Below are 25,794 nucleotides of genomic sequence, written 5' to 3'. Positions count from 1 at the left end.
GGCCTGACCAGTCACAATCGTCAAAATCAGCCCAAATCGGATAAATGTATGGGCACAAAGTACTGCCATTAGAAGTGGTCCATTTATTTAAGGTGCTCTAAATTCCTTGTTTTGTTGATCTGTATACCAACTGTTCAAAAAGCTTGCAGCTAAAAGAGGTGACTAACCCAAGGATATAAATAAACAGTATTGTGCCGTTATGGCGCCCTCCCCCATGGAAGCTCATTTATTATTATAGCACTAATGTGTTTCATAGGCTGTCTTTAAATGTCTTCTCGCTCCCGATGTCATGTCTAAAGAGATAGAAGTTTGTGAAAACATATGCAATATTTTTTTTTTCATGCAATTTAGGTTTTGATGGTGCTCACGCGAGCGACGCATAGTAAAACCCAACCAAAATAGGCATGCTGAGAAAATTCCTGTTTGTGACTCAAATGGGTGACTTTTTGCAGACTTTGTCTCACCTCCCCAGGGGAGTACAAGCATAAATGCTGACACTGTCAGTGCCTGAACAGAGCTACATTTCAATAGCTGTGTTGGACACCCTCTAGTGGCTACTGGCTGTGCAAACATTTGAATACAGCCATGTGTGTGAAAAATGGGAAAAAAAAAAAAAAATAATAGACCAACATGTATTACACAAAATCTTTAATTTAAAACTGAAGTTCTATAAAAGTAATGCAATTTTATTAAGATAAAAAAAAAAAAAAATGATATCTGTTATTGGGGCCAACCTTATTGTATATATTAATAAAAAAAAACTTGCATTTTAGTAGTTGGTGCTTTCAGGAATAACCTTTGTAACCAAATAAAAAATGGAGTGGCAGAAAAAAAAAACAAAAAAAACACACCATGCTCATATATGGTGGTATCGGTCACTGCTTTAGTACTCAAATTTGTAATATATTTGTCAAAAGTTTGTTGACACCTTATCACCCACGCTATTGGGCTTTTTTGGGAAAGAATGTGGAACAAAATGCCTATCGATCAGGTCGTGCCATGCCTGGCCGAGCCTGAAGCATCATGGGACGGGAAGGTGGGCGCATCATTGGTGGTCCAGGCATCATCTGCATGTGAGCTCCCATAGGTGGTCTCATACCAGGACCTACGAAGGAAAAACAAAAACATGTATATATGTTAATCAAATGCATAGGTAAGAATTCTAAAACATTAAATAAAAAAATGTATTTTGTTACTGTATAATTACATCATAAGCAGCAATTACAGTATACTGCAGTACATGATTTATAAGTATTGGGGGTATTTATCAAAGCTTGGATTCATTGTGAACCGATGAAGTACCTACCAATCAGCATTTTTAAAATGGAGTCTGTAAAATGTAAGTCAAAGGCTGATTGGCTAGTTCTTTCTATCTCTCTGAACTTACTATACAAGTGAAACATTTACCTAATCTTCAATTAATGAAATATATATATATATATATCCTGTTATGATACTATACTCATAAAAAGTATGTTAACTGTACAAGTAACTAAAAACTCATCACAGTTGGTGTTTATGACTGATTAAAGTTGTAGCCAGCTATTCCTGCTACATATCCTCCTATACAATAAACATTGGTTCTACATTTAGCTGGACTAGAAGTTTCATAACATTTTATTTTATTCTATTTTTAGCAATTTTTTTTAACTAAAATTGGCAGATTTCATAAAAAAAATAAAATAAAAATTAAAAGTAACACAAACCCTCACACTGGTACATGTTTAAGAGAACATTGGAAGAAACGTCAAGCAGTGGGGCACGGGACAATATCTGGTTGGATGCACCTGCATGTGTTGAAAAGGGTAAAGAGTTCAAAAGTGGTTCAATTCAGCCCAATAGCCACAGTGTACCCTTTAAAATGGCACATTGCAGCCATCAATATTGCTAGTTTTGGCTTGTACTCTTAACAAAAGTGTACTGCCTACAGCATTTGAACTACACATCCCAACATGCCCTGCAACAGTTTCAGCATGGCCAAATAGAAAAACTTGTAGGACATGCTGGGATGTGTAGTTAAACAGAAGCTGGAGGGCCAAAGGTTCCCAATCCCTGGCATACAGTTAATGACTGGCATGTGTCGTGTTAAGCATGGCACGATGCCTTGAATTCACACCTAAGAAAGAAAGATATGGTAAACAAACTTGCTAAGTGATTTGGGCAGACATTAACCCCAATATATTAAACACATCAACTTCTTATTACTTCTTCAAAACAGAACACTTTCAAGACAAGGCTCGGACAACCGGTGGCTCTACAGCTTTTTTACAACTACAAGTCTCAGCATAACCTATCACTGATCAGCTGATAAAGCTACTAGGACTTGTAGGCAATAAAAGTACACACTTCAACATAGTGAGTCAAAATTATATACACATATAATATATATATGCTTTCATTGTTTAGGGCAGTACTACAACAGGTGAATGCACTGTTGCTTTAGCAGTCATTATGTAAAAATGATCAGCTCACCATGTCCTACTGGCATCATCCCAGGGGGTGGTCCCATCATTTGCATCATAGGGGGGCCACCCATTGGAGGTGCAGGCATCATACCAGGACGTGGGGGGCCACCTACAAAACAAGATAAACATATTTCTAGGCTCACAAAACACAATACTAGCTTCCATAGACTGGAAAAAGTATACCTACCTAGGCTGGGTGGTGGTGGGATCATGGCACTTCCAGCTGGCGGAGCTGCAAATGGTGTTGGTGGGATCTTTCCTTGCTGAAAGGCAGCAGCTGAAAAACCATAGATTGCATTACTAAAGATCTGAGTGAGCATTCAAGATATAATTTTGTTAGATATGAATGGATAAGGATATACAATGACCCCAGGTGCGCCACAAACAAGCAGCTACTCTATACCCCCTGTTAGCGGGAGACAAAAAGGTATGGACAAGCAGAATATATAGAGAGCGCGCTAAAGTATTCCACCACCTGATATATTTAAAAAACTGGTTAAAAACCTAACACAATGTATACAATTTATTGTGAATTACACAAATCTTATTAAAAATCTTCACTTAAAATTCCATGATTGTCTTTATGAAATTTATTTCAAGATGATGCAACAATCCAACGTGTTTCATCTTTAAAAATACTTCATCAGGGTTTTTTTTACTAAACAAAAATAAATGATTCGAACAATGTGGTCAGTACCACTCTTTTCAGAGGTGTCACAATAATGGGTTAAAAAGTTCCATTGAACAAAATATCGGACCACTGCCTTATGGAGAGTATATCATTCTGTAGTCCAACAGCAAACAATTTGGATTGAAAAAAAGGCCCAGATGTGTGTAACTTGTCATATAGACATTTGAGTTGGGCAAAACTTTTCCCAATAAAAAAGTGGTAGGTAGGGTCGACACCCTAAAAACATCAAGGCCTAAAACAATGTGTCAGTTAGGAAATCTTCCAGCAGACAGTCAAATGAATGGATAAAAGTTTGCAAAACAGAGACTGCCATTTACAAAGAACCAAATTGTAAACACAAATTGAAGTTGCTGCAATTTAAACATATTCTCTCTATATTAAGCTCATAGCTAAGTACTTTTGTTTAACTCTCAGGGCCAGATGTATCAAGCTTCAAAAAGTGATAAAATGAAGGGTGATAAACAACCAGTCAATCAGCTCCTAACTTAGGGCCTTATTCTAGTTCTCTGACAAAATCCTTCTTAGATGGACAAAACCATGTGCACTGCAGGTGGGGCAGATGTAAAATGTGAGTTAGATTTTGGTGGGGTTTTACTACAAAGTGATATCTATATTGCAGTATAAAAATAAAGCAGTCAGTATTTACCCTGCCCAGAAACAAAATAACTCACCCAAATCTAATTGTATCTGCACATTTTATATCTGCCCCCCCCCCCCCCACTTCCCTGCAGTGCACATGGTTTTGTCCATCTAAGAAGGATTTTGTCAGAAAGAGTGAACTAGAATAAGGCCCTTAGTGTTCATTCTAGCACCGGCTATCTTTGAAAACCTATGCAGTTCCTGTTCCCTACCTGGGGTGTCACTGTCTGCTGCGCTGTTTCTAGCAAAGGTCTGGTATGCATATCAGTGCTGATATACAGACCACACTGTGCTAGAAGCACAACAGCAGACAGTGCACGAGATCTGCGTCTCTCTTCTGCACGGATCACTAGCTCCCAATCACTATTACAGGACTTTCATCGGGCAGCTCCCATCCTATGGAATGCCCTTCCACGCACAATAAGACTCTCCACTAGCCTCCAAACTTTCAAGTGTTCCCTGAAAACTCACCTCTTCAGGCAAGCCTATCATATTTAAGTTCTACAAGCATAACCCTCTGAGGCACTTATTATATAGATTCCCTATCTTGACTTGTAACTTGGTGGGACTGATATGTGATTACTGGTGCCTGTCCTTGCGTTTCCCTCCTATATCCCTATAGATTGTAAGCTTGCAGCAGGGTCCTCCTACCTCCAAGTCTGTCTGTTGTTACCCAGTTTGTTTTATCACTGTCTACTATTGTAAAGCACAATGGAATCTGCTGCGCTATATAAAAAAATTGTAAATAAATATATATACATACCCCAAGCAGGGAAGAGGAACTGCATGGGTTTTCAAAGATAGTGGGTGCTAGAATGAACACTATAACTGTCATGTCACAGACTGGGTTTGAAAAGTGACAGATTGGAGCAGATTGTCACTTTGATTGAAGCATGATACATCTGGCCCTCAATGAGGACTGTAAAATTAGTACGTTTTACAGAGAGGTCTTACAGTGTTCTTCACAGCACAAGCATCCAAGCAATATGCAATTACAGACAAATCAGAGTTGTACACAACTTAGATTTATATGTGTGCAAAGATGTACATTCACCACCTGGCCATACACAAAAGGGCTGCTTTCAGCTGAAAATCACCCATTGTGTATGGGCCTTTACAGTTAAACAGGTACGCATCTGACCTGGACAGCAATGTCATATTCCTAGAGGGCCACCGGCCAAACCTAGAAGACCTAAAAAAAAAAACATGTACATGCACATAGATGCCATCTAAATGTAGACAATTCCTTGGTAACAGTATATGTTAAGTCACTTTCTGTATAGCCAACTGAAAGCACCCAAGACTGGACTAAAATTTGCCAATCTGGCACTAATTGGGGCCTAGAATGGTGAGATCCGGGTGATGTTGCCCGGTTTACACACCGTAGCAATGACACTTCACTAGGTATTAGATTGCCCTATAGACTTTAACTGATGACACCTTCAGAGGGCAGTATTCAATGAAAAAGTTCTCCGTGCATGGAGAGCGTTTTATTTCGCTCTCCATGCACTCTCCGTGTTCCGGAGGGCTCGCTGCCACTCCTGCTCCCTCTATTCAATGTGGTTAAGACTCTCCGCTACTCGGAGAGTCTTAACCCCTGCAGGGAGCTTTCAGGGAGCCGGAAGCAGCCAGAGAGATTAAAGTCTCCCTGGCTGCTCCAGAGGAATGTGGAGAGGAGGGGGGCTCTCCGGGACCCAGGCAGCACAGGCTGCCCCCCCCCTATAGCCAGCGGGGGACCCAGTATTCACTGCACCCGTTCGTGCATACTATCGATCGGGTGCAGTGAATATATGAATATGTAATGAGCGGCTCGAGCGCTCCGGCCCCCTGCTGGCTGCACTGTGTAAAAAAAAAAAAAAAATATATATATATATTTTTTTAAATTAAATATATATTCATGTGGTATAATAAGCACATGAATAAAAATAACATGCCCCTTCACAGAAAAAAAAAAAAACTGATTTTTTGACACCAAAATTTAAGAAAAAAACCTTTTAGTTTAAAAGTTCACATTCCAGCTCTCCATCAAAAGATGGAGAATTGCTACACGGAGAGACACGGAGAACATCACTTAGAAAGACGGAGAGAATTTCACATTGAATAGGGTTGCTCGCTTTTGGAGAGCAAAATGCTCCGTCCAAGGCGAACAAAGCACAAGTTCTCCACAAAACACGGAGAACTTTTCTCATTGAATACTGCCCAGAGAATGAGAAATTCAGCTAGGTTGTTCACATTCATGCAGTGACAGCAATCACCGCAGATCTTCCAAAACATAAGTCAGCACTGCTCTTCCCATCAGCAATATCCCAGCACTGTTATACTTCCAGACCTTCCCAAGAGCACTACACAGGCCAGCTCCACTCCTGTCTGCTACTCACCTCAGCATCCAGAAAGGCCCTACTTTAGCTTTCTGACCTCTGCATACATTGGCCAAGTTACCACCAACAGCTACTCCAGATTTACCAAAGCCCCAAAGCAGCTTGTGGTAAGGGGAGGGTTTAGTGGGGAGGAGTAGTAAATAGAAGAGAAGATGGTGCATGTTTCCCCAATGCTGGCTAATGTGTTTAGTTTGTTTGTGTTCAGCAACTGCTTCTTTTAGTAAGTAGGCATCAGCAGGTGTCTTGACAAGGTACCACACACAAAGTGTCCTATACATTTGGGACTTCATTCTGGTCCACCCACAATGCTGCGAAATTAGCAGTGTTGCGTATGGACCAAACGCCGCCGGCCAGTCTGGGTCACGCAAAGAAGTTATCTCCATAATTTGTTTGCAATACCACCACAAAGCTATGAATGTAACCAATACAACGCAGTGACTTCTAATACTACCACTTTACAGGCATTCGACTGCAGGGTATTAGTTCACTGGGTAGACAATGTCTAATGCTGTGTACACACAGGGGCGATAGGGGCTGAAATCGCTGGAAATATGGTCGCTGGCGACCATATTGCCGGTTATTGGGAGTGTGCCCCGGCGATAAAATCGCCGGGTGCGCGCTCCCGTTTTCAGCCCCTTTCTAATCGTTGGTCGCAGGAGCTTGCTCCTGCGACCAGCTAATTACCTCTGCGGCACCGCCAGCAGAGGTTCCTTTTCATCAGCGACCATCTCTGGTCGCTGATGAAAAGGAGACACTGGGCAATATATTGCTGAGCAATATATCTCCCCCCGTGTGTACGGGGCTTAAGTCGACCCACACCTTTAAATGTTCATAAAACCAAAGGTTGACATATGGGGGGGGGGGGTTCACTAAATCTTGCAGGACCACAAACACAGTGCTAGCACATGTACACCTCAAAACTACATTACCACGTCAGCCATGAAAACTACCCTGGTAACACTACAAAAACCTGCTTTGGACTGTTGTGTATGCAGGTGAACCCTTTAGTTTACATTAAATTTAACAAAAAACCCACAGACACAATTACTTACTTGTTTTGTCAATTAGACTCTGGGCTTGCTCTTCCATCCATTTCTGATAGTAATCTTTAACATTTTCCTTATGTTTCCTGCCACTACAATGAGTCTTGCGGACCGATGGCTAGAAAAGAATAGTTAATTCTTACTTTACATTGAGAAAAAACACGTTAGCATATATAGAATGAAAATAGATTAGTAATTTCACTGGGAAAAGTACAGCTGCTCCTATACCAAGTTGCCATTAACTTGGACTATTAATTTCAAATTGAAAACACTTTATAAATTAATGGATAAATGAAATGCAATCAAAGACACATTGCTTAGATAAATAAAAACAAAATATCCTGAACATGGGGTAGAATTAAGCCTCTTTAGTGGCAGTCTTAAAATGTGTATATCATCCAGGGTATTACCAGTGGTCTCCACTACTTACATACAAATGCCTGCATCGCTCAGTATAACCAGGCATGGGGACAGATGGGAAAATAATAGGGTGGGAAGAGACAGTATAGTGCTGTATTGGTAACACCACACATAACTAGGCTTAAAGGTTTTCCCCTTAAACGGAGGCACTAATTACACAGGATCTGTGGCTGGCTGACTTATTTCCTGGTTTGAATGGATAGCAAATTAATTCGAACCATAACCCTAGCCCAGGCGCATACACTGCCTCCAGGCCCACACTAGACCCTGTGACGGTGAGGCATGACAAGCCCCACATCAGGACGTAGTGATCTGCAATGCACTGGCAACGGGACTGCTCCTTTGCGACGGATCAACATGAATCCTACATCACGCAAAACAGGATTAGGAAGCCGCCGGCGGGGGGCTGTGTAGCCAGGAGACGGCACCACGGAGCAGCAGAAGAGGGCGAACGGCGTGAAGCTACGTAAAAGACCAAGCACTTACCGAGTCATGGGTGAGGTATGTGTCACAGTAGTCACAATAAAACCTACAAACAAAACACGCGATTATTAAAGAGAAAGGATAGCGGGTACAGCCACAAAACTAATACACCGCTCACACAGCGCAGGTGCCGCACACGTTAACCTATGAAATAAATAGCGATGGAATCTTAATGCCGATTATCTGCCGGCGATACTCACTTAGGCATGATGGTGGGTACACCGCGGAATCAGCTTTGTCTCAGCAGGAAATGATACGAGCACAGCGCCCACCAGCGTATAGTAGGCGACGGGAAGTTGCGTCTTCACCACGCGACACTACAGGACCGCCATCTTAGTTATGGACACACTCAGGTCGCACAGCGATGACACGCTACGTACATACGCACAGCCGTGTCCCCTGCTTACGCCGCACTCTGTGATAGTCACCGGTTTGCAGGGGGGCGGGGTCACGTATGATGTGCGCCGCTGCTTCGTGCAGTGCGCTAAGAGACGTCATGACGTGTGTGGCGTTCAGGAAGCGGGGAGGCCCCGAGCGGGCAGCTGCGGAGCCGTAGACCGGGGCCCTTCAATTACGGGCCCGGGCGCGGTGACAGCTAGACGCGTGGGGAAAAAAATAAACCTTTAAAACGAGTCTGCAGGTCAGAGGTCACCGACTTCAGGGTCAAAGGTCACAGGTAGAGCTGCAGGAGAGGGAGGAGGACACCCATCACCGGGTTCTCGGGTGGCAGACAGAGGTCAGGTGTCAAGCGGGGGGGAGGGGATCCGGGGCGGAGCAGACCGCGAGTGGGGCAACGACTGTCCGCCTGGGCGGTAGTTCTCCGGCAGGTAGATGTCCCTGACTCCTCAGTGTCCGGAGTGAGACGGAGATCGGGACACCCGAGGAGGGGGCCGCACCCCGGGGTTCTGGCCTGAACGGGTCACCGCCCGCCGCGCTGCCATGGAGGGAATGGACGTGGATCTGGACCAGGAGCTGATGCAGAAGTTCAGCTGTCTGGGCACCACCGATAAGGACGTCCTCATCTCCGAGTTCCAGCGCCTGCTGGGTTTCCAGCTCAACCCCGCAGGTTGCGCTTTCTTCTTGGACATGACAAACTGGTGAGTGTACTGGCAACATGCCCTCTCCCAGCAGCAAGCAGGGGGCACAAACATCATGTGCACATCCACGAAAGTGCCATTGCAGTACAACATTCCCCCCCCCCCTCTTTACTGAAAGTCATGTCTTACTACTGATTACTGAAGTGAAAGTAAACATGGAAATCTTGTTTTTCCCATGAACCCAGTGGCTTAGCGTTTACACAGCTACTAAAATTTATAGCTCTCTGTTGCATTTTTACCAAAATGAATCTGCAATCCTACATATACTATTTATTGCACTGGAAGCTTTGCAACGGTTTGTCCTATTGCTCAGCTGCAAGATTAGTCAGTGTTGTTAAGCGAAGACATCCCAGTACTTCTCAATGATATTCTTTTCTTGTATGTATTTGAACAATAATCGTTTAATGAAAATGCCATTACAAAGAGGTCAGAAATGTTTTATTATCAAATGTGTTCAGTTGAGCAGACCGTTGCTCTGTCCCTTTCATTTACTGCAGCTAGATGATTATATCACTTTGCTAATTTTTCCAATTTGTAGGAATATCTTCTTAGAATGCAATGCACTACCATCACTAGTGGTGATCCGCCGCATGTCAGCATTGGCTTTTGTGTATTCCTCAGAGTTGATATTCTCTTTGACACCACAATGGGGTGTATTCAATGCGGCCGGCGAGGGGGTTAAACAGCGAGGATTGCAGAAAACCAGCGATCCTCGCTGTTTAACCCGCTCGCCCTATTCAACGTTCTGGGGAAATCCTTGCCGCCACAGAACGGCAAGGATTCCCCCAAACAGCGAGGCCCGCGGCTAGTGCAGCGAACCCGCTGCATTTAGCCGCGAGTCTCGCTGCTTCTGGAGCCGCATACGCAGATTCCCCTCCCTCCAAAAAACGGAGCGAGGGGGAATTGGCGTATGAGGGGGGTGCATTGAATACTGATGGGGTGAGTGGTGACAGCGAGCATTAAGCTTGCTCGCTGTCGCCGCTCACCCATGGCATTGAATACCCCCCAATGTGTCCGCAGCACCTTTTTATAAAGTAAACCTAAATATAGATTGTAAGCTTGCGAGCAGGACCCCCATACCAATGGAAAATGCTGCGCTATATAAGAAAATGTTAATAAATAATAATGTAAACCATGCTTAAAACAAGAAAAGTGACTTGCTGTAAAGCATGGAATATGCAGTACAGATGGTGTAATGGTTAGCTTTACTGCCTCACAGCACTGAAGTCATGGGTTGGATTCCCATCATGGCCCTGTGGGGAGTTTGTATATTCTCCCCGTGTTTACGTGGGTTTCCTCCGGGTACTCCGGTATCCTCCCACAATCCAGAAATATACTGGTAGGTTATTTGACTCCTGACAAAAATGAACCCTAGAATATATGTGTGTGTGTGTGTGTGTGTGCGTACATGTGATAGGGAATATAGATTGTAAGCTCCATTGGGGCAGGGAATGATGTGAATGTTCAAATATTCTCTGTAAAGCGCTGTTGAATATGTGTGCGCTATATAAGAAACTGTTAATGAATAAATAAACATTGTAGTATGTAGACCAGGTTTATAAACATTGCTCCATCAGCAGTCATAGGCCCTTATTCAGATCTGATCGCAGTACAAATTTGTTCTCAAAATGGGCAAAACCATGTGCACTGCAGGTGGGGCAGATGTAACATGTATAGAGGGAGTTAGATTTGGGTGAGTTATTTTGTTTCTGTGCAGGGTAAATACTGACTGCATTATTTTTACACTGCAATTTAGATTTCCATTTGAACACACCCCACCCAAAGGTAACTCTCTGCACATGTTACATCTGCCCCACCTGCAGTGCACATGGTTTTGCCCATTTTGAGAACAAAATTGTACTGCGATCAGATCTGAATAAGGGCCATAATCTGCAAAGCAGCAGCAGTGGGGAGCTGGGCAGCAACCTTAATGAAATCAATTCGGTCATGTGATGTGGGCAGTTTCATTCTGAAGAGTGGCATGATCCAAAGCTTCTCTATTCCCTTCATAATCATGTCACTATGGTTGCCTTAGTAATCACATGGTTTTGTACAACTTCTTAAGTTCTTAATTCTATTCTTTTGTTGTATGTATGTCTCTTGGAAAATTAGGATATACTTATTCTTTCAGAGAATTGTACTTAAATTCATATATTTACAGCATTTTTTTCTATGAGCATATTGAAACAATACCTCATCGTGTAGGGGAATTTATAAGAACTCCACAGTACGTCATTCAGAAGTATGTTTAAATGCATTCATAGTACATATAGCTAGATTCATTTTCTTTATTTTGCACCCCAAATTCTGTAGCACTTTAATTTCAATAATGTTTAAATAAATAGGGGAGCCAATATCGCCTGACCTGCAGCGCCCTGTGGTCGGGATCAGCACATATCCAGGACCTATGCAGACCGCAGCAGTGCCGGGGAGGAGGTGAATGGATTTCTGTGTGTAGCATCCATTCGCCTCACACACACAGGGGGTTGGGGGCACAGGGATCTGTCACGCAAGTAGGTTAGGGGCAGCCCATCAATTTTCCCTAGAGCCATGCTCGACCCAGCATGTCATAGGCATTACGGGGGTCATCTCCAAGTGCCGGCTGAGGACCCACCTCTGCTGGCGTCACCCACCTGGCAGTGTAAAAGAGAGTTTCACCCAGGTTGGAGCCGGGTCCAGAAACCCGACCTTTTGGCACAAAAAGAGATTTTGGAAATCCCTTTAGGTTCTCTGTAAGATCATAGTATTTTACACAATCCTAAACTTTGTATGGAGCGCCATACCTTCAAAACATGTAGGACATCTGAATCAGGACTTGGCCACACCCATCCAAACAGGTGGTGTAACCACACAGTAGCTGGCGTGCCTATTGTTAAGTGTTTTCTCAAGTACCTGTGAAGCACTATAATGCCTCCCAACACCAACCTCATCCCCTGGAGACACCACTCTATTGATGTGAATACCTTTTCTACCTGAGGATTATATGATTGCTCTTATTACAGTAGGAAAGCAATCCAATATAAGCATTGTGCCATCTTAATCTAGACAGCTAGGGTGTATGCAATGCTTTCCTAGCTTCGTACTTCTCATAAAACACATTTATTTTGTGCATACACATTCTGTAGAACTTTCCAGAGAATATTTGGACATACACATCAGTACATTTTGTTAAAGAGAGTGTGAGGAAACTGGAGTACCCAGAGGAAACCCACGCAAGTATGTGGGTTTTTTTTTTTGGGGGGGGGGGGTTGTTTTTTATCCACATTTTTACTTGTTCATCACGTTTATAACCCTTCAGACATATGCGAAAATCCCAGTTTTTTTTTTTTTCACATGAATGCGCAGCAACCCGGTACTAGCGTATGTCTGAAAGGGTCTTCCTGGGATTTCACTCCTGGATTCTGAGCACCTGCAGTCAACCTGGGTCCATCAAATCCCTGCTAGTATGTCTGAAAGGGGTATCCATTTCTCCACAATGTAAAAACAAATCAAAATTGGTCCAGATATGCAGTTGTGAAATCTATTCAGAAGAAGAACCACATAACTAACCCCTTCAGATGTTATTAGAAAAGTCTTTCGTTTAATATGAAAGCAGAGCGGGTCCTGGATATGTGCTGATCCTTGTCTCTTCTGCCAAAATAAGAACACAATCCAAATCAAATAATAAAATAAATAAAAATAACCTACTAAAGGCCCATTACACACTAGGCGACTTTGAGCTGAAAGCCGCTCAAAACAGCAAGTTGGCCCAGCGATGAGCCCCCCCCTCATTCATGCACCTGTATGTTGGATAGTCATGTGTGTGCTTTATATTCATTTGGCACATGTGCATTTTGGGCATCATGGATTTTTCTAATGGTTAACGTTATTGCCCTACAGCGCTGAGGTCATGGTTTCGATATCCACCATGGTCCTAACTGTGCGAAGTTTGTATATTCTTCCCATGTTTGCATTCGAGTACTCCGGTTTCCTCCCACAATCCAAAAATATACAGGTAGGTCAATTGACTTCCAACAAAATTAATCCTAGAATGTCTGTGTGTGTGTGTACATGTGGTAGGGAATATAGATTGTAAGCTCCACTGGGGCAGGGACTGATGTGAATGTTCAACTATACTCTGTAAAGCGCTGCAGAATATGTGTGCGCTATATTAGAAACTGTTAAATTATGAATGCAAGGATGTATACTTTCAGATGTGCAAACACTGATTGGATGATTTTCTGCAGAAGGTAAGTAGTTGATGGGGCAATTATTTTCCACAACTGCTGTCCTGGAACTCATTCATTAATGCATTCAAGAATAATGTTTGTATTTTGCAATACAACTTGCAGCAGTATTATCCCCTGCAAAGAGCATTGAAATGATGATAAATACTCCCCATTTAGACTTGTTTTGTCTGTACTTGTCATTTCGCTTTTTCATTTTGGAAAGGGGCTATTCATTTGAATAATAGTTGAGTCAGTGTTTACAGAATGTTATTGATAGCCTGTGTTTCACTGTATTTTACCAGGAATCTACAAGCCGCAATTGGAGCATATTACGACTTTGAAAGTCCAAATGTCAACATCCCTTGCATGTCATTTGTAGAAGATGTAACTATCGGTGAGGGAGAGTCGGTACCACCAGATACACAGTTTACGAAAACCTGGAGGGTCCAAAACACAGGTAAACTATTTAGCAATAATGCTCAATTACAGTGGTTTCTTTTACTGTTTATCAAAGAAGTCCCAAACGAGCAAGTTAAATGCCTAAAGGTTTTTATTGCGGTGTACAGGCACTGTAAATGAAACCTTTATGATACAAAATGGGTTCTTCTGAAGAGCTCAACCTTTAAGTGTGGTACTGTGATAGGATGCCACTTTTACAATAAGACAGTTCGTGAAATTTCATCCCTACTGGATATTCCATTTATATATTATTATATATATATCCATTTGATATATTTTTTTTTTTAGATTGGAAGCATTTAGGAACATCATAAAGCTGCAGACCATGTAAAATCAAAGAGCAGGGTCAACAACTGCTATGGTGCAACACACGTCTGATTCCATAGCTGAAGAGTTATGAAATTCCACTGGCATTAATGTAAGCACAAAAACTGTGCTTCAGAAACTTAGTGGAATAGGTTTCCATAATGTAGCAGCTGCATGCCATGCTCCCATCACAAAGTACAATGCCGAGCATTGGATGGAGTGGTGTAACGTACACAGGCAATGGACTGTGGCGCAGTAGAAATGTGTTTTGTAGAGTGACTAATCACTCTCCTCTGTTCGGTAGATGCTGGGAAAATATTATATGCTTGACTGCTTTTTGCCAACTTTGAGGTTTGGTTGAGGAGGGATAATGGTATGGGGCTCTCTTCCAGGGTTTGGGCTAGGCCTCCTTATCTCCAGTAGAGAACAATCTTAATGCTTCACAATTTGAACAATGTTATGCTTTAAACTTTATGGAAAAAGTTTGGGTACGGCACTTTCCTATTCCAACATGACTGTAGCCCAGTCCACAAAGCAAAGGCTATAAAGATAAGGATTGATTAAATTGGTGTACAAGAATTTGACTGGCATGCTCAGAGCGGATTCGGTATGAAATCCCGAAGGTCAAAACCCCGAATGGGTCATAATACCGACAAGGACAAAATACCGACATATAGAATGTGCAGGTGAAACTGTCAACATGACTTTGTGTCGACAGGTCGACATGGGTTTTTTCACAGTTTTTGTACCCGAATGTCAACACAGTCGACATGGACACAGTTGGAGGTGAACCGCAGCCCATCGCTTCGCTCGCAATGCTTCGGGCACGGTGCCTCCTAGTGGATGGTAGGGCATGAAATACCGCCTGTCAGCGCATGTCGGGTCAATAAAAAAAACAGTGAAAAAACCCATGTCGACCTGTCGACCCAAGTCATGTTGACAGTTTCACCTGTACATTCTATATGTCAGGATTTTGTCCTTGTCGGGATTATGACCCATTCAGGATTTTGACTGCATCCCCTCAGAGCCTTGTTCTCAATCCCATTGAGCACCTTTGTGGTGAACTGGAAAAGTGACTATGAGCCAGGCCTTCTCGTCCAACATAAGTGCCTGACAAATTCCCAGAGAAAAATTCCAAAATCTTGTGGAAAACCTTTCAAGAAGAGTGGAAACTGTTGTAGTTGCATAAAAAAAAAGGGGGGGGGGGGGGGGGTGGCGGTGAGCAACTGTTAGTGTAATGGACAGGCGTCCGAAGACTTTTGTCTATGTAGTATATTTGTGTGTGTGTGTGTACATTTTTCTATAATATACATACATACATACATACATACATACATACATGCTATTCTGGCTTTCTGAACAGTAGTGTTCGTCTAGTGTGTCGGAAGTCCTCATTAATGATTGCCATGTTAGTTAAGTCACAGTTTAAAAGAAAACTGCTTGGTAGGAAAAATAAAAATGGATGAAAAGCAGCCAAACTACGAAGGTGAGGTTGTGGAAGAGGTCATACACACACCACGGCAAGAGTGAGCACAGCAACAAGACACAATGTAGTTATACTGCAGCAGCAAGGTCTTTCCTACGCAAAGATTTCAAAATGTGCTGTTCAAACAGTTTTGAAGAAGCACAGAATAACTGACAATGTTTAGCACTGTAGATGTAGTGGTCAGCCAAAGAAACTTGGTGCATCTGATGAAAAACACATTGGGAAAATTTACTAAGATGGGAACAAGATGTGATGTTGCTATGGGCAACCAATCAGAATCTACTTATTTATTTAGCACCCTCTAGAACAGTGATGGCTAACCTTTTCAACTTGGTGTGTCAAATCATATAAAAGTGTAGCCTTTCTCGAGTCGCGTGTTACTTCGAGAAATATCAATAATTTGGTGATATTTGCAGCCATTATACATATGCCACGCACCGTACCATTATACATATGCCACGCACCGTACCATTATACATATGCCACGCACCGTACCATTATACATATGCCACGCACCGTACCATTATACATATGCCACGCACCGTACCATTATACATATGCCACGCACCGTACCATTATACATATGCCACGCACCGTACCATTATACATATGCCACGCACCGTACCATTATACATATGCCACGCACCGTACCATTATACATATGCCACGCACCGTACCATTATACATATGCCACGCACCGTACCATTATACATATGCCACGCACCGTACCATTATACATATGCCACGCACCGTACCATTATACATATGCCACGCACCGTACCATTATACATATGCCACGCACCGTACCATTATACATATGCCACGCACCGTACCATTATACATATGCCACGCACCGTACCATTATACATATGCCACGCACCGTAATGACCATTATACATATGCCACGCACCGTGATGCCATTATTCATATGCCACGCACCGTGATGCTCCATTATTCATATGCCACACACTGTGGTGCTCCATTATACATATGCCACACACCGTGATGCCATTATACAAAAACCACACCGTAATGCTCCATTATACATATGCCACACACTGGTGCCCATTATAAGAATGAAAGTCAATGTGAAAGAGCAAGATATAATTTAAGAAGGCTACACTAATACATTGTCTGTCAAAAAGGCAGCTACCACTGCCAATAGAAGCACTGAATAGTGTGGTGCTCGGAGCCTGCAGAGTTTTCAACAGAGCCCATGTGTGGGAAAGGTGCCTCACCTTTCAAAACCGGAGCTCAGTCCTCGCCCAAAGCTCCTCTGGTAGCCTCTGTCGATCAAGTGCCAGGGCTCCAGCATAGGCCCGACTACAGCAGCGGGGTGGACTATAGAGAGCATGAGCAGCACAGGCCAGACTACAGCAGCAGGAGGTGGACTATAGAGAGCGGGAGCAGCACAGGCCTGACTACAGCAGCAGGGGGCGGACTATAGAGAGCGGGAGCAGCACAGGCCCGACTACAGCAGCAGGGGGTGGACTATAGGGAGCAGCACAGGCCCGACTACAGCAGCAGGGGGTGGACTATAGAAAGTGGGAGCAGGACAGACCCGACTACAGCAGCAGGAGGTGGACTATAGAGAGTGGGAGCAGCACAGGCCCAACTACAGCAGCGGGGGGTGGACTATAGAGAGCGGGAGCAGCACAGACCCCATTACAGCAGCAGTAAGTGGACTATAGAGAGCGAGAGCAGCACAGGCCGACTACAGCAGCAGGGGGTGGACTATAGAGAGTGGGAGCAGCACAGGCCCGACTCGACTACAGCAGCAGCGGGTGGACTATAGAGAGCGGGAGCAGCACAGGCCCGACTACAGCATCAGGGGGTGGACAATAGAGAGCGGGAGCAGCACAAGCCCGACTACAGCAGCGGGGGTGGACAATAGAGAGCGGGAGCAGCACAGGACCGACTACAGCAGCGAGGGTGGACTATAGAGAGCGGGAGCAGCACAGACCCCATTACAGCAGCAGTAAGTGGACTATAGAGAGCGAGAGCAGCACAGGCCGACTACAGCAGCAGGGGGTGGACTATAGAGAGTGGGAGCAGCACAGGCCCGACTCGACTACAGCAGCAGCGGGTGGACTATAGAGAGCGGGAGCAGCACAGGCCCGACTACAGCAGCAGAAGGGGATGGACTATAGAGAGCGGGAGCAGCACAGGCCCGACTACAGCAGCAGGGGGTGGACTATAGAGAGTTGGAGCAGCACAGGCCCGACTACAGCATCAGGGGGTGGACAATAGAGAGCGGGAGCAGCACAAGCCCGACTACAGCAGCGGGGGTGGACAATAGAGAGCGGGAGCAGCACAGGACCGACTACAGCAGCGAGGGTGGACTATAGAGAGCGGGAGCAGCACAGGCCCGACTACAGCAGGGGGGGTGGACTATAGAGAGCGGGAGCAGCACAGGACTGACTACAGCAGCAGGGGTGGACTATAGAGAACGGGAGCAGCACAGGCCCGACTAAGGCGGGGGGGTGGACTATAGAGAGCGGGAGCAGCACAGGCCCGACTAAGGCAGGGGGGGTGGACTATAGAGAGCGGGAGCAGCACAGGACTGACTGCAGCAGCAGGGGTGGACTATAGAGAGCGGGAGCAGCACAGGCCCGACTAAGGCAGGGGGGGTGGACTATAGAGAGCGGGAGCAGCACAGGACTGACTACAGCAGCAGGGGTGGACTATAGAGAGCGGGAGCTAGCTCTGCTCCCTCCAGCGGAGAGGTGACACCCCCTCTGCCCGCTTCCAGTTGGCGTCGCAGCATGCGTGCTGGCTTAGCCACTTAACTTGCGCACTTCCGGTTTTCCTCTCCGCAAACCAGTTGGTCAGACGTGTGTCACTAGTGACATGCGTGTCATAGGTTAGCCATCATGGCTCCAGAAGATAGTAGACAGGATCTGATTGGTTGCCCATAGCAACATCGCATGTGAAATCTTATTCCCATCTTAGTAAATTTCCCCCATTGTGAGGATATGATGAATGGAGTAAAACCGGTATTTGATGTTTTATTCTCTGCAGGAATTTGGTCACACCAAAATTGATACAATTTACACTTCTTCTGTCCATTCACTTTGCATTTTAATACTATCAACCCCTCTATTTTTGAAAGCATTCTTGCTTGCACCATTCATTTTTTTCTCACATCTTTTGCATAGTATTGTGGGTCCTATCTATCTATCTATCTATCTATCTATCTATCTATCTATCTATCTATCTATCTATCTACCTTGCTTGATATCTACCTATCATGCTCTGTCAAACGCCTCATGCTGGGAGAGGAGGTAAGTAACAATAAAAAAGTAGTAAACTGGCTACAGTTGGTGACATTGGAAAAAACTTGTTACTGCGCCACTATCACTTTAGTTGTATCATTTGTAATCTATATATTCAATATTGAAAATATAAAAATCCTTCAGTATTTAGTAATAGCCTATTTTGTCCTTCTTTTTTTTTTTTTTTTGCTTATTTGTTGGAAAGTGAGAACTGATTGAAACTTGAACAAGAATTTCCATGACGTTTTGTTGTTTCTGAGGCACAGCGGTAGCCCAGTATTACCAGCAATTAAATCTGCATGAAGTCCGTATACAGCAGCTGTATAGACAGGTTGGGAGGGATATGTGGACATGTTCATAATGTCTACATTATGGAAATGTCGACATGTTAGATTGTGTCAGTTAAGTGACTCCTCATTAGGGTCAGATCTCTGATCATACTGCTTTTTGGTAAGTATTGCTCTGCACTATATAAATAACTGGTAATAAATAATGCACCCCTTTTTCCCCCAGACTAACCCTTACTTTCTCATGCATCTTAATGCTAACCTTTCTACACATGGTAGTGTTCCCTCCTAAGCTACTTTTTTCAGGGTGCTGCACTCTGCCCATTTTAAAACCTCCAAATGCACCCTTCCCTTTTTGTGTGTGGCACTGTGCACCCTTAAGCTGCCCCCCCCCCCCCCCCCCCCCCCCCGCGCTGACATGCTGCTGAGAACTTTCAGTGTGCCATCATGTGTAATTGGTATTACACAGGGTATGCCATCATGTGTAATGGGCTTCATGGTGTGTGGTATAATGTGAGAGGCATTACAGCGTGTGCCATAATGTGTAATTATCATTATGATAATATGTAATGGACATAACAGAGTTTAATGGGCGTAATCCTACTGCACAGAAAGAAAATAATGACAGCGCCTGAACTGCTGCAGCCTAACAAACACCTAAAGATTCCTGAATCTTTAACAATACAACAAATACAAAAAGTGGTGTTTGTGGATGGCGCTGCAGTCCCCTCTAGCGGGGTGATGAAGTCCTATCACCAATGGGAAATAAATCCACAATTCTTCCGTCCAGTCATTTAAGAGGAATGTAAGACTGACCTGGGAGAATTTTCCTATGTGCATGTAATGGTTTCTTTAAATTTCTCTTGACCTCTGCATACACAATCAATAGCCAGACAGATACCACCAACAGGAACCCCTTGGGATGTGCACTCACCAGGAATAAGTGCCCTATGTGCACTGAAAGGTTTCTTTATATCCGACCCTTCTCCTCACAGGACACAGGTGGACAGCTGACTTCCAAAAGTTTTGTAATAAAATCCAAAATTTATTTCCAAAAACGATAAGACAAGTAAAAACAGGTCTAAAAATGTGGGAAGGGAATCCCAAGGTGAGTGGTGGTCTGGGTACCTTCCAATCCGGATAGAAGGCCACCTAGTTTGCTGAAGATCACAACCAGCACCTTACCACAAACCTCTAGGATATTCGCTTTCTCCTCCAACCACCAACGCGTTTCGGGCTGTTTCGAATGAGCCCTTTTTCAAGGTGTGGAGGATGTAACCACCTATACGGTATTTATACCGGTTCCTAGCATCACATGTACAAAGCTCTCACTAAAACATGGAATATTCACTTAAAATGTAACAATACTAAAACACATTAACAATCGAATCAAAGACATATTATATGCGTATACATGGTGTGTGTCGCTCCGTTTTACATATACAGCAAAAACAAAATAAACAAGCCTTCTGAACGAAAGATGATATATATAATCGTAATGAAGTCCATTCTTGGTTTTACCGGTATCGTGAAAACCCAGCTGATCCGTGTTAATGGTAGCGCTGTATTCCGGGCGTTTGGAACGCATGACGCTCTGTTTGCGTCACATCCGGTGACGTGTGGAACGCATCACGCTGTGTAAAGATACTTCCTGTGCTTTCTGAGTGGTGGAATGCTTTTTTACGTTTATCAAGCTGGATGGGGCTTGTTAATTTATTCCGTGGAACGCACACACTTCCGGAATCGGAACTAAGGGCTTCCTGTGTGCACGTATCTGGGTTGTATTCACCGCACACTTGGTTCCGCATTATTTCTTTTCACCATGAATATGCATCATATAGGACGTACAACATAAATGAAAAAGAAACAGTTTTAGTGCATGATGCCAATATTAAATACTGGTTAATATATAGAAAAGAATATTTTAAATTTTTGAGGACTTATAAAAATTATTAAAAATAGTGTAAATGGTACAGTATTACATATATAAAATTACATATATAAAGAATACATATATGAAGAAGTGGTAATAGAAGCACTGGGAGCAAAAAAGGCATGAGAAGGAAATAACTTTACAAGAAGCATTTCAATTCAAATCCAACATTTAGACCCCCTGGTTCAATAGTTTTTAAAGCATATATGGTTCGCATTTCCTCCTGTGACAGTTTTTTATCCCTGTCATTGACTCTCCAGTGATCTGACACAAGCTTAATACCACGAAAGTTTACCATACGTTTAATATCCCCACCATGTACCTTCTTAAAGTGTAAGGACACAATGTGGGATTCGACCCCCTTGGCAATATTCCGAACATGCTCGGCTAATCTTATTTTCAACTGCCGGGTAGTTTTTCCAATATATACCTTTTTTACATGAACACTCCAGCAAATATACACAGAATTTAGTGTTACATGTAATGAAATCAACAATATCATGCATCTCATTGGTGTGTGGGGCCTGATATTGCTGAACAGCCTTTGTGGTACCCTTGCATGCACGACACATGCTACATGTTCCGCATCGAAAAAAACCTTTTGTTTTAATATGATTAAGTGGGTTTGGGGTGTTGATTGCACTCCTCACCAACTTGTTTTTAAGGTTTTGTGCCTTGCGGTAAATAAAAGTGGGTCTTTCTTTTACAACTTTGCTGAGAATGAGGTCATTTCTCAAAATCCCCCAATGTCTTTTGAAAATTTGCTCAATTTGTTTAGATTGACTGGTAAACTTAGTGATAAAACAGACCCCCAGATCATTCTGTTTTTTTAGGAGGGGCTACAGTTGATGCGTCATTTCTCTGCAAAATAGCTTCTGAACCTCTATTCATGGCCTCTTCTACCATATTAGAATGGTAACCCTTTTGTTTAAACTGTTGGCTTAATTTATTTGCGATACCGGTAAAACCAAGAATGGACTTCATTACGAATATATATATATATATATATATATATATATATATATATATATATATATATATATATATATATATATATATATATATATATATATATATATATATATATATATATCATCTTTCGTTCAGAAGGCTTGTTTATTTTGTTTTTGCTGTATATGTAAAACGGAGCGACACACACCATGTATACGCATATAAAATGTCTTTGATTCGATTGTTAATGTGTTTTAGTATTGTTAAATTTTAAGTGAATGTTCCATGTTTTAGTGAGAGCTTTTTACATGTGATGCTAGGAACCGGTATAAATACCGTATAGGTGGTTACATCCTCCACACCTTGAAAAAGGGCTCATTCGAAACAGCCCGAAACGCGTTGGTGGTTGGAGGAGAAAGCGAATACCCTAGAGGTTTGTGGTAAGGTGCTGGTTGTGATCTTCAGCAAACTTGGTGGCCTTCTATCCGGATTGGAAGGTACCCAGACCACCACTCACCTTGGGATTCCCTTCCCACATTTTTAGACCTGTTTTTACTTGTCTTATCGTTTTTGGAAATAAATTTTGGATTTTATTACAAAACTTTTGGAAGTCAGCTGTCCACCTGTGTCCTGTGAGGAGAAGGGTCGGATATAAAGAAACCTTTCAGTGCACATATGCACTCACCAAGAATAAGTGCCCTATCTCAAGGGGTTCCTGTTGGTAGTATCTGTCTGGCTATTGAGTATGCAGAGGTCAAGAGAAATTGAACCCCTTCCCGACGAGGCTTTTTTTGTTAATTTTTTTTTTTTTTTCCTCCTTGCGTTCAAATAAGCGTAACTTTTTTAATTTTCCGGCTATATAGACACATGAGGGCTTTTTTTTTTGCGGGACAAGTTGTACTTTTTAATGGTACCATTTACTATACCGTATAATATTCTGGGGAATCAGGAAATAATTCAATGTGGGGTAAAAAAAAAAAAAAAACGCCATTCCACAATTTTGCGCTGGTTACGTTTTTTTGGGAGTTCATAGTTCGTTTAAAATGATGGGTTATCTTTATTCTATGGGTCGTTACGATTCTGGTGATACCAAACTTATATAGTTTTCGTTACGTTTTAGCACTAAAAAAAAAAATAGAAAATTTTACGGTTTTTCTAATTTGCGTCGCGTCGCCATGTTCTGCGGCTTATAACTTTTTTATTTTTCCACCTACGGACCTGGGTGAGGGCTCATTTTTGCGGGCTGAAGTGTACTTTTTAATTAATACCATTATGGGATATGTGCGACTTTCTGATCTCTTTTAGTTACATTTTTTTGGGTAGGCGATGCGACCAAAAAACGTAGTTTTGGCGTTGGGAATTATTTTCCGTTTACGCCTTAACCGTGCGGGATAACTAATGTTATATTTTAATAGATCGGACTTTTAGGAACGCGGCGATACCAAATATGTGTATTTTTTTTATTTTTTATTTATTTTTATTTGTGAAATGGGGAAAGGGGGTGATTTGAACTTTTAATATTTATTTATTTATTTTTTATTTTTTAACTATTTATTTATTTTTTTTACTTTTACTACAAGGCCCCCTAGTGTACTTGACCACTAGGGGGCGCGATCGCCTGTACTAGGTTCAGCCATAGAGCTCTATGGCTGAACATAGTGATTTTCAGCACTTCCTATTACATCCTGCCTCAGGCAGGATGTAATAGGTATGCTGACATGGCCAGCACAGGGGTCTACATTAGACCCCTGGCTGCCATGGCAACCGATCGGCACCCTCCGATCTCGCCGCGGGGGGCCCCGATCGGTGCCGGAGGGGGGCGCCCCCCCTCCGATCAGCTATTTAAGCACTGCGGGCGCTTTGCCCGCGGTGCTTAAAGGGTTAAACGGCCACGATCGGCGAACTCGCCGCTCGTGTCCGTGAGAGCAGGTACCTGGCTGTAATATACAGCCATTACCTGCTCTCTTTCAAGCCAGCTCACTCGTGAGCTGGCTTGATTCCCCTGCAACCGACACATGACGTATATATACGTCATGTGTCGGGAAGGGGTTAAAGAAACCATTACATGCACATAGGGAAATTCTCCCAGGTCAGTCTTACATTCCTCTTAAACGACTGGACGGAAGAATTGTGGATTTATTTCCCATTGGTGATAGGACTTCATCACCCCGCTAGAGGGGACTGCAGCGCCATCCACAAACACCACTTTTTGTATTTGTAATCCTACTGCAGTGTGCACTTTTTTTTTAATGTTTTTTTTTTGTTTGTTTCCAATGTAAATTTCTAATATAAAATGTGCCAATTGAAAAAGGGGCCCTGCCCGGTGGTCAGCACCCTGCCCTTAAAAAATCCTAGAGTGAACACTACATTGCCTAACCTAATAGCATATTTTGAAAATGACTATTATTGCCTGTCATGAATGTTTAGCTTAGCATCAACCTTTTGACAGCATGCTACTAATTTGTACTGAAATAAGTTTTTGGTGTTATGTAATGCTATAATTTATTAAGTTGAGGCATTTCGACTATGTCCCTTCGTCACGAATTGAAACCCACCTAGTCCTAACCAGTCCCTGGACTATTTGTGTCACATTTTGAAAAAGCAGTTTGTTTACAGACCATCGATGATTAAAATTATTGATGGTCTATGCTCGTGATGGTACATACTTTTACCATTGATGGGGAAGAACCAGATGATTTCCTGCAATCATACGAAAGTACAAATCCACCAAATAGGTATGCCGCCCTCTCCCCTTTCAATGTGTCAGAATTTGGAGCATAGCCCAGATCCCAGTCTCGGATTCCCTTGCAGGTGGTTTTATATAAAAAATGTTGACCATTGATGGTTAACCCAGTAAGCCCATCCCTAGTTTACAGTGGAGTATCTGGTACTTGTGTATTATAGCGGCGCCCCCGATGTACATTGCGCAATGTTTTTATCGCATGCCATGCACCCGATGGCATGCGATGCAACGCGATTTTTGCCCCCCTATGCGATGAAACATTGTATAATCACCCTAAAGGGTGCTTTTAAGCACCCAAATGGGTGCTTACAATGTTAAATGCACCCCCCCACTATAAACGTGAACCCGAAGTGTGGCGAGCGGCGGCGGTACGCGTCCTCCGACCTTTTCATACCCCCACTATCCACGTCGGCGTGGAGTTGAGAATAGAAAGTGTGGCGAGCCACCGAGCCCGAAGTGTGGCGAGGGGACGCGGATACCTGTGAAGCCCGCGAGGGGGACGCCGATATCTGTGAAGGTATCCGCGTCCCCTCCCGGGGCTCGCCACGCTGCGCTCGCCACACTTTCTATTCTCAACTCCACGCCGACGTGGATTGTGGGGTGATTGTGGGGTATGAAAAGGTCGGAGGACGCGTACCGCCGCCCCTCGCGGGCACGCTGCGCTCGCCACGCTTCGGGTTCACGTTTATAGTGGGGGTGGATTTCACATTGTAAGCAATTAGGGTGCTTATACAATTTTTAATTGCATCGCATTGTATGGCATTGTATGCCATATACAATGTCATACAATTTTAAAATTGTATGACATTGTACAATATCGCGCGATATCGCATCGCATACCATCGCATGCCTTATGGTATGCGATGCGATGGGCGCCGCTATAATACACAAGTACCGAGTATCTTTCCACTTAAGTTCTCAATCCTGCGC

At 43.3% G+C, this 25,794-nt stretch overlaps 2 protein-coding genes across 2 annotated transcripts in view; one reads left to right on the top strand and one right to left on the bottom strand.

The window, feature by feature from the left end:
* Positions 1-631: 631 nt before the first annotated feature.
* Positions 632-8,559, bottom strand: SNRPC (small nuclear ribonucleoprotein polypeptide C). Its single transcript, XM_083173125.1, has 7 exons — positions 8,320-8,559; positions 8,123-8,165; positions 7,226-7,334; positions 2,653-2,742; positions 2,473-2,574; positions 1,707-1,787; positions 632-1,105 (listed from the first exon to the last, which is right to left on the bottom strand). The coding sequence occupies exons 1-7, from the start codon at positions 8,325-8,327 to the stop codon at positions 981-983; spliced, it is 558 nt and encodes a 185-aa protein (XP_083029251.1). The 5' UTR covers positions 8,328-8,559; the 3' UTR covers positions 632-980.
* A 19-nt stretch (positions 8,560-8,578) lies between these two features.
* The window catches only part of ILRUN (inflammation and lipid regulator with UBA-like and NBR1-like domains), a 44,676-nt gene continuing 27,460 nt past the window's right edge, over positions 8,579-25,794 (top strand). The window contains exons 1-2 of the mRNA XM_083173124.1: positions 8,579-9,216; positions 13,727-13,881. Coding sequence (XP_083029250.1) covers positions 9,059-9,216; positions 13,727-13,881 — 313 coding nt within the window. The 5' untranslated portion in view covers positions 8,579-9,058. The remainder of the gene's footprint in view (positions 9,217-13,726; positions 13,882-25,794) is intronic.

The sequence above is a fragment of the Crinia signifera genome, chromosome 2 (assembly GCF_055691185.1).
Source record: "Crinia signifera chromosome 2, ASM5569118v1, whole genome shotgun sequence".
NCBI lineage: Eukaryota > Metazoa > Chordata > Amphibia > Anura > Myobatrachidae > Crinia > Crinia signifera.
Note: the sequence above shows the minus strand (reverse complement) of the source record. Positions and strands in the feature narration are given on the sequence as shown.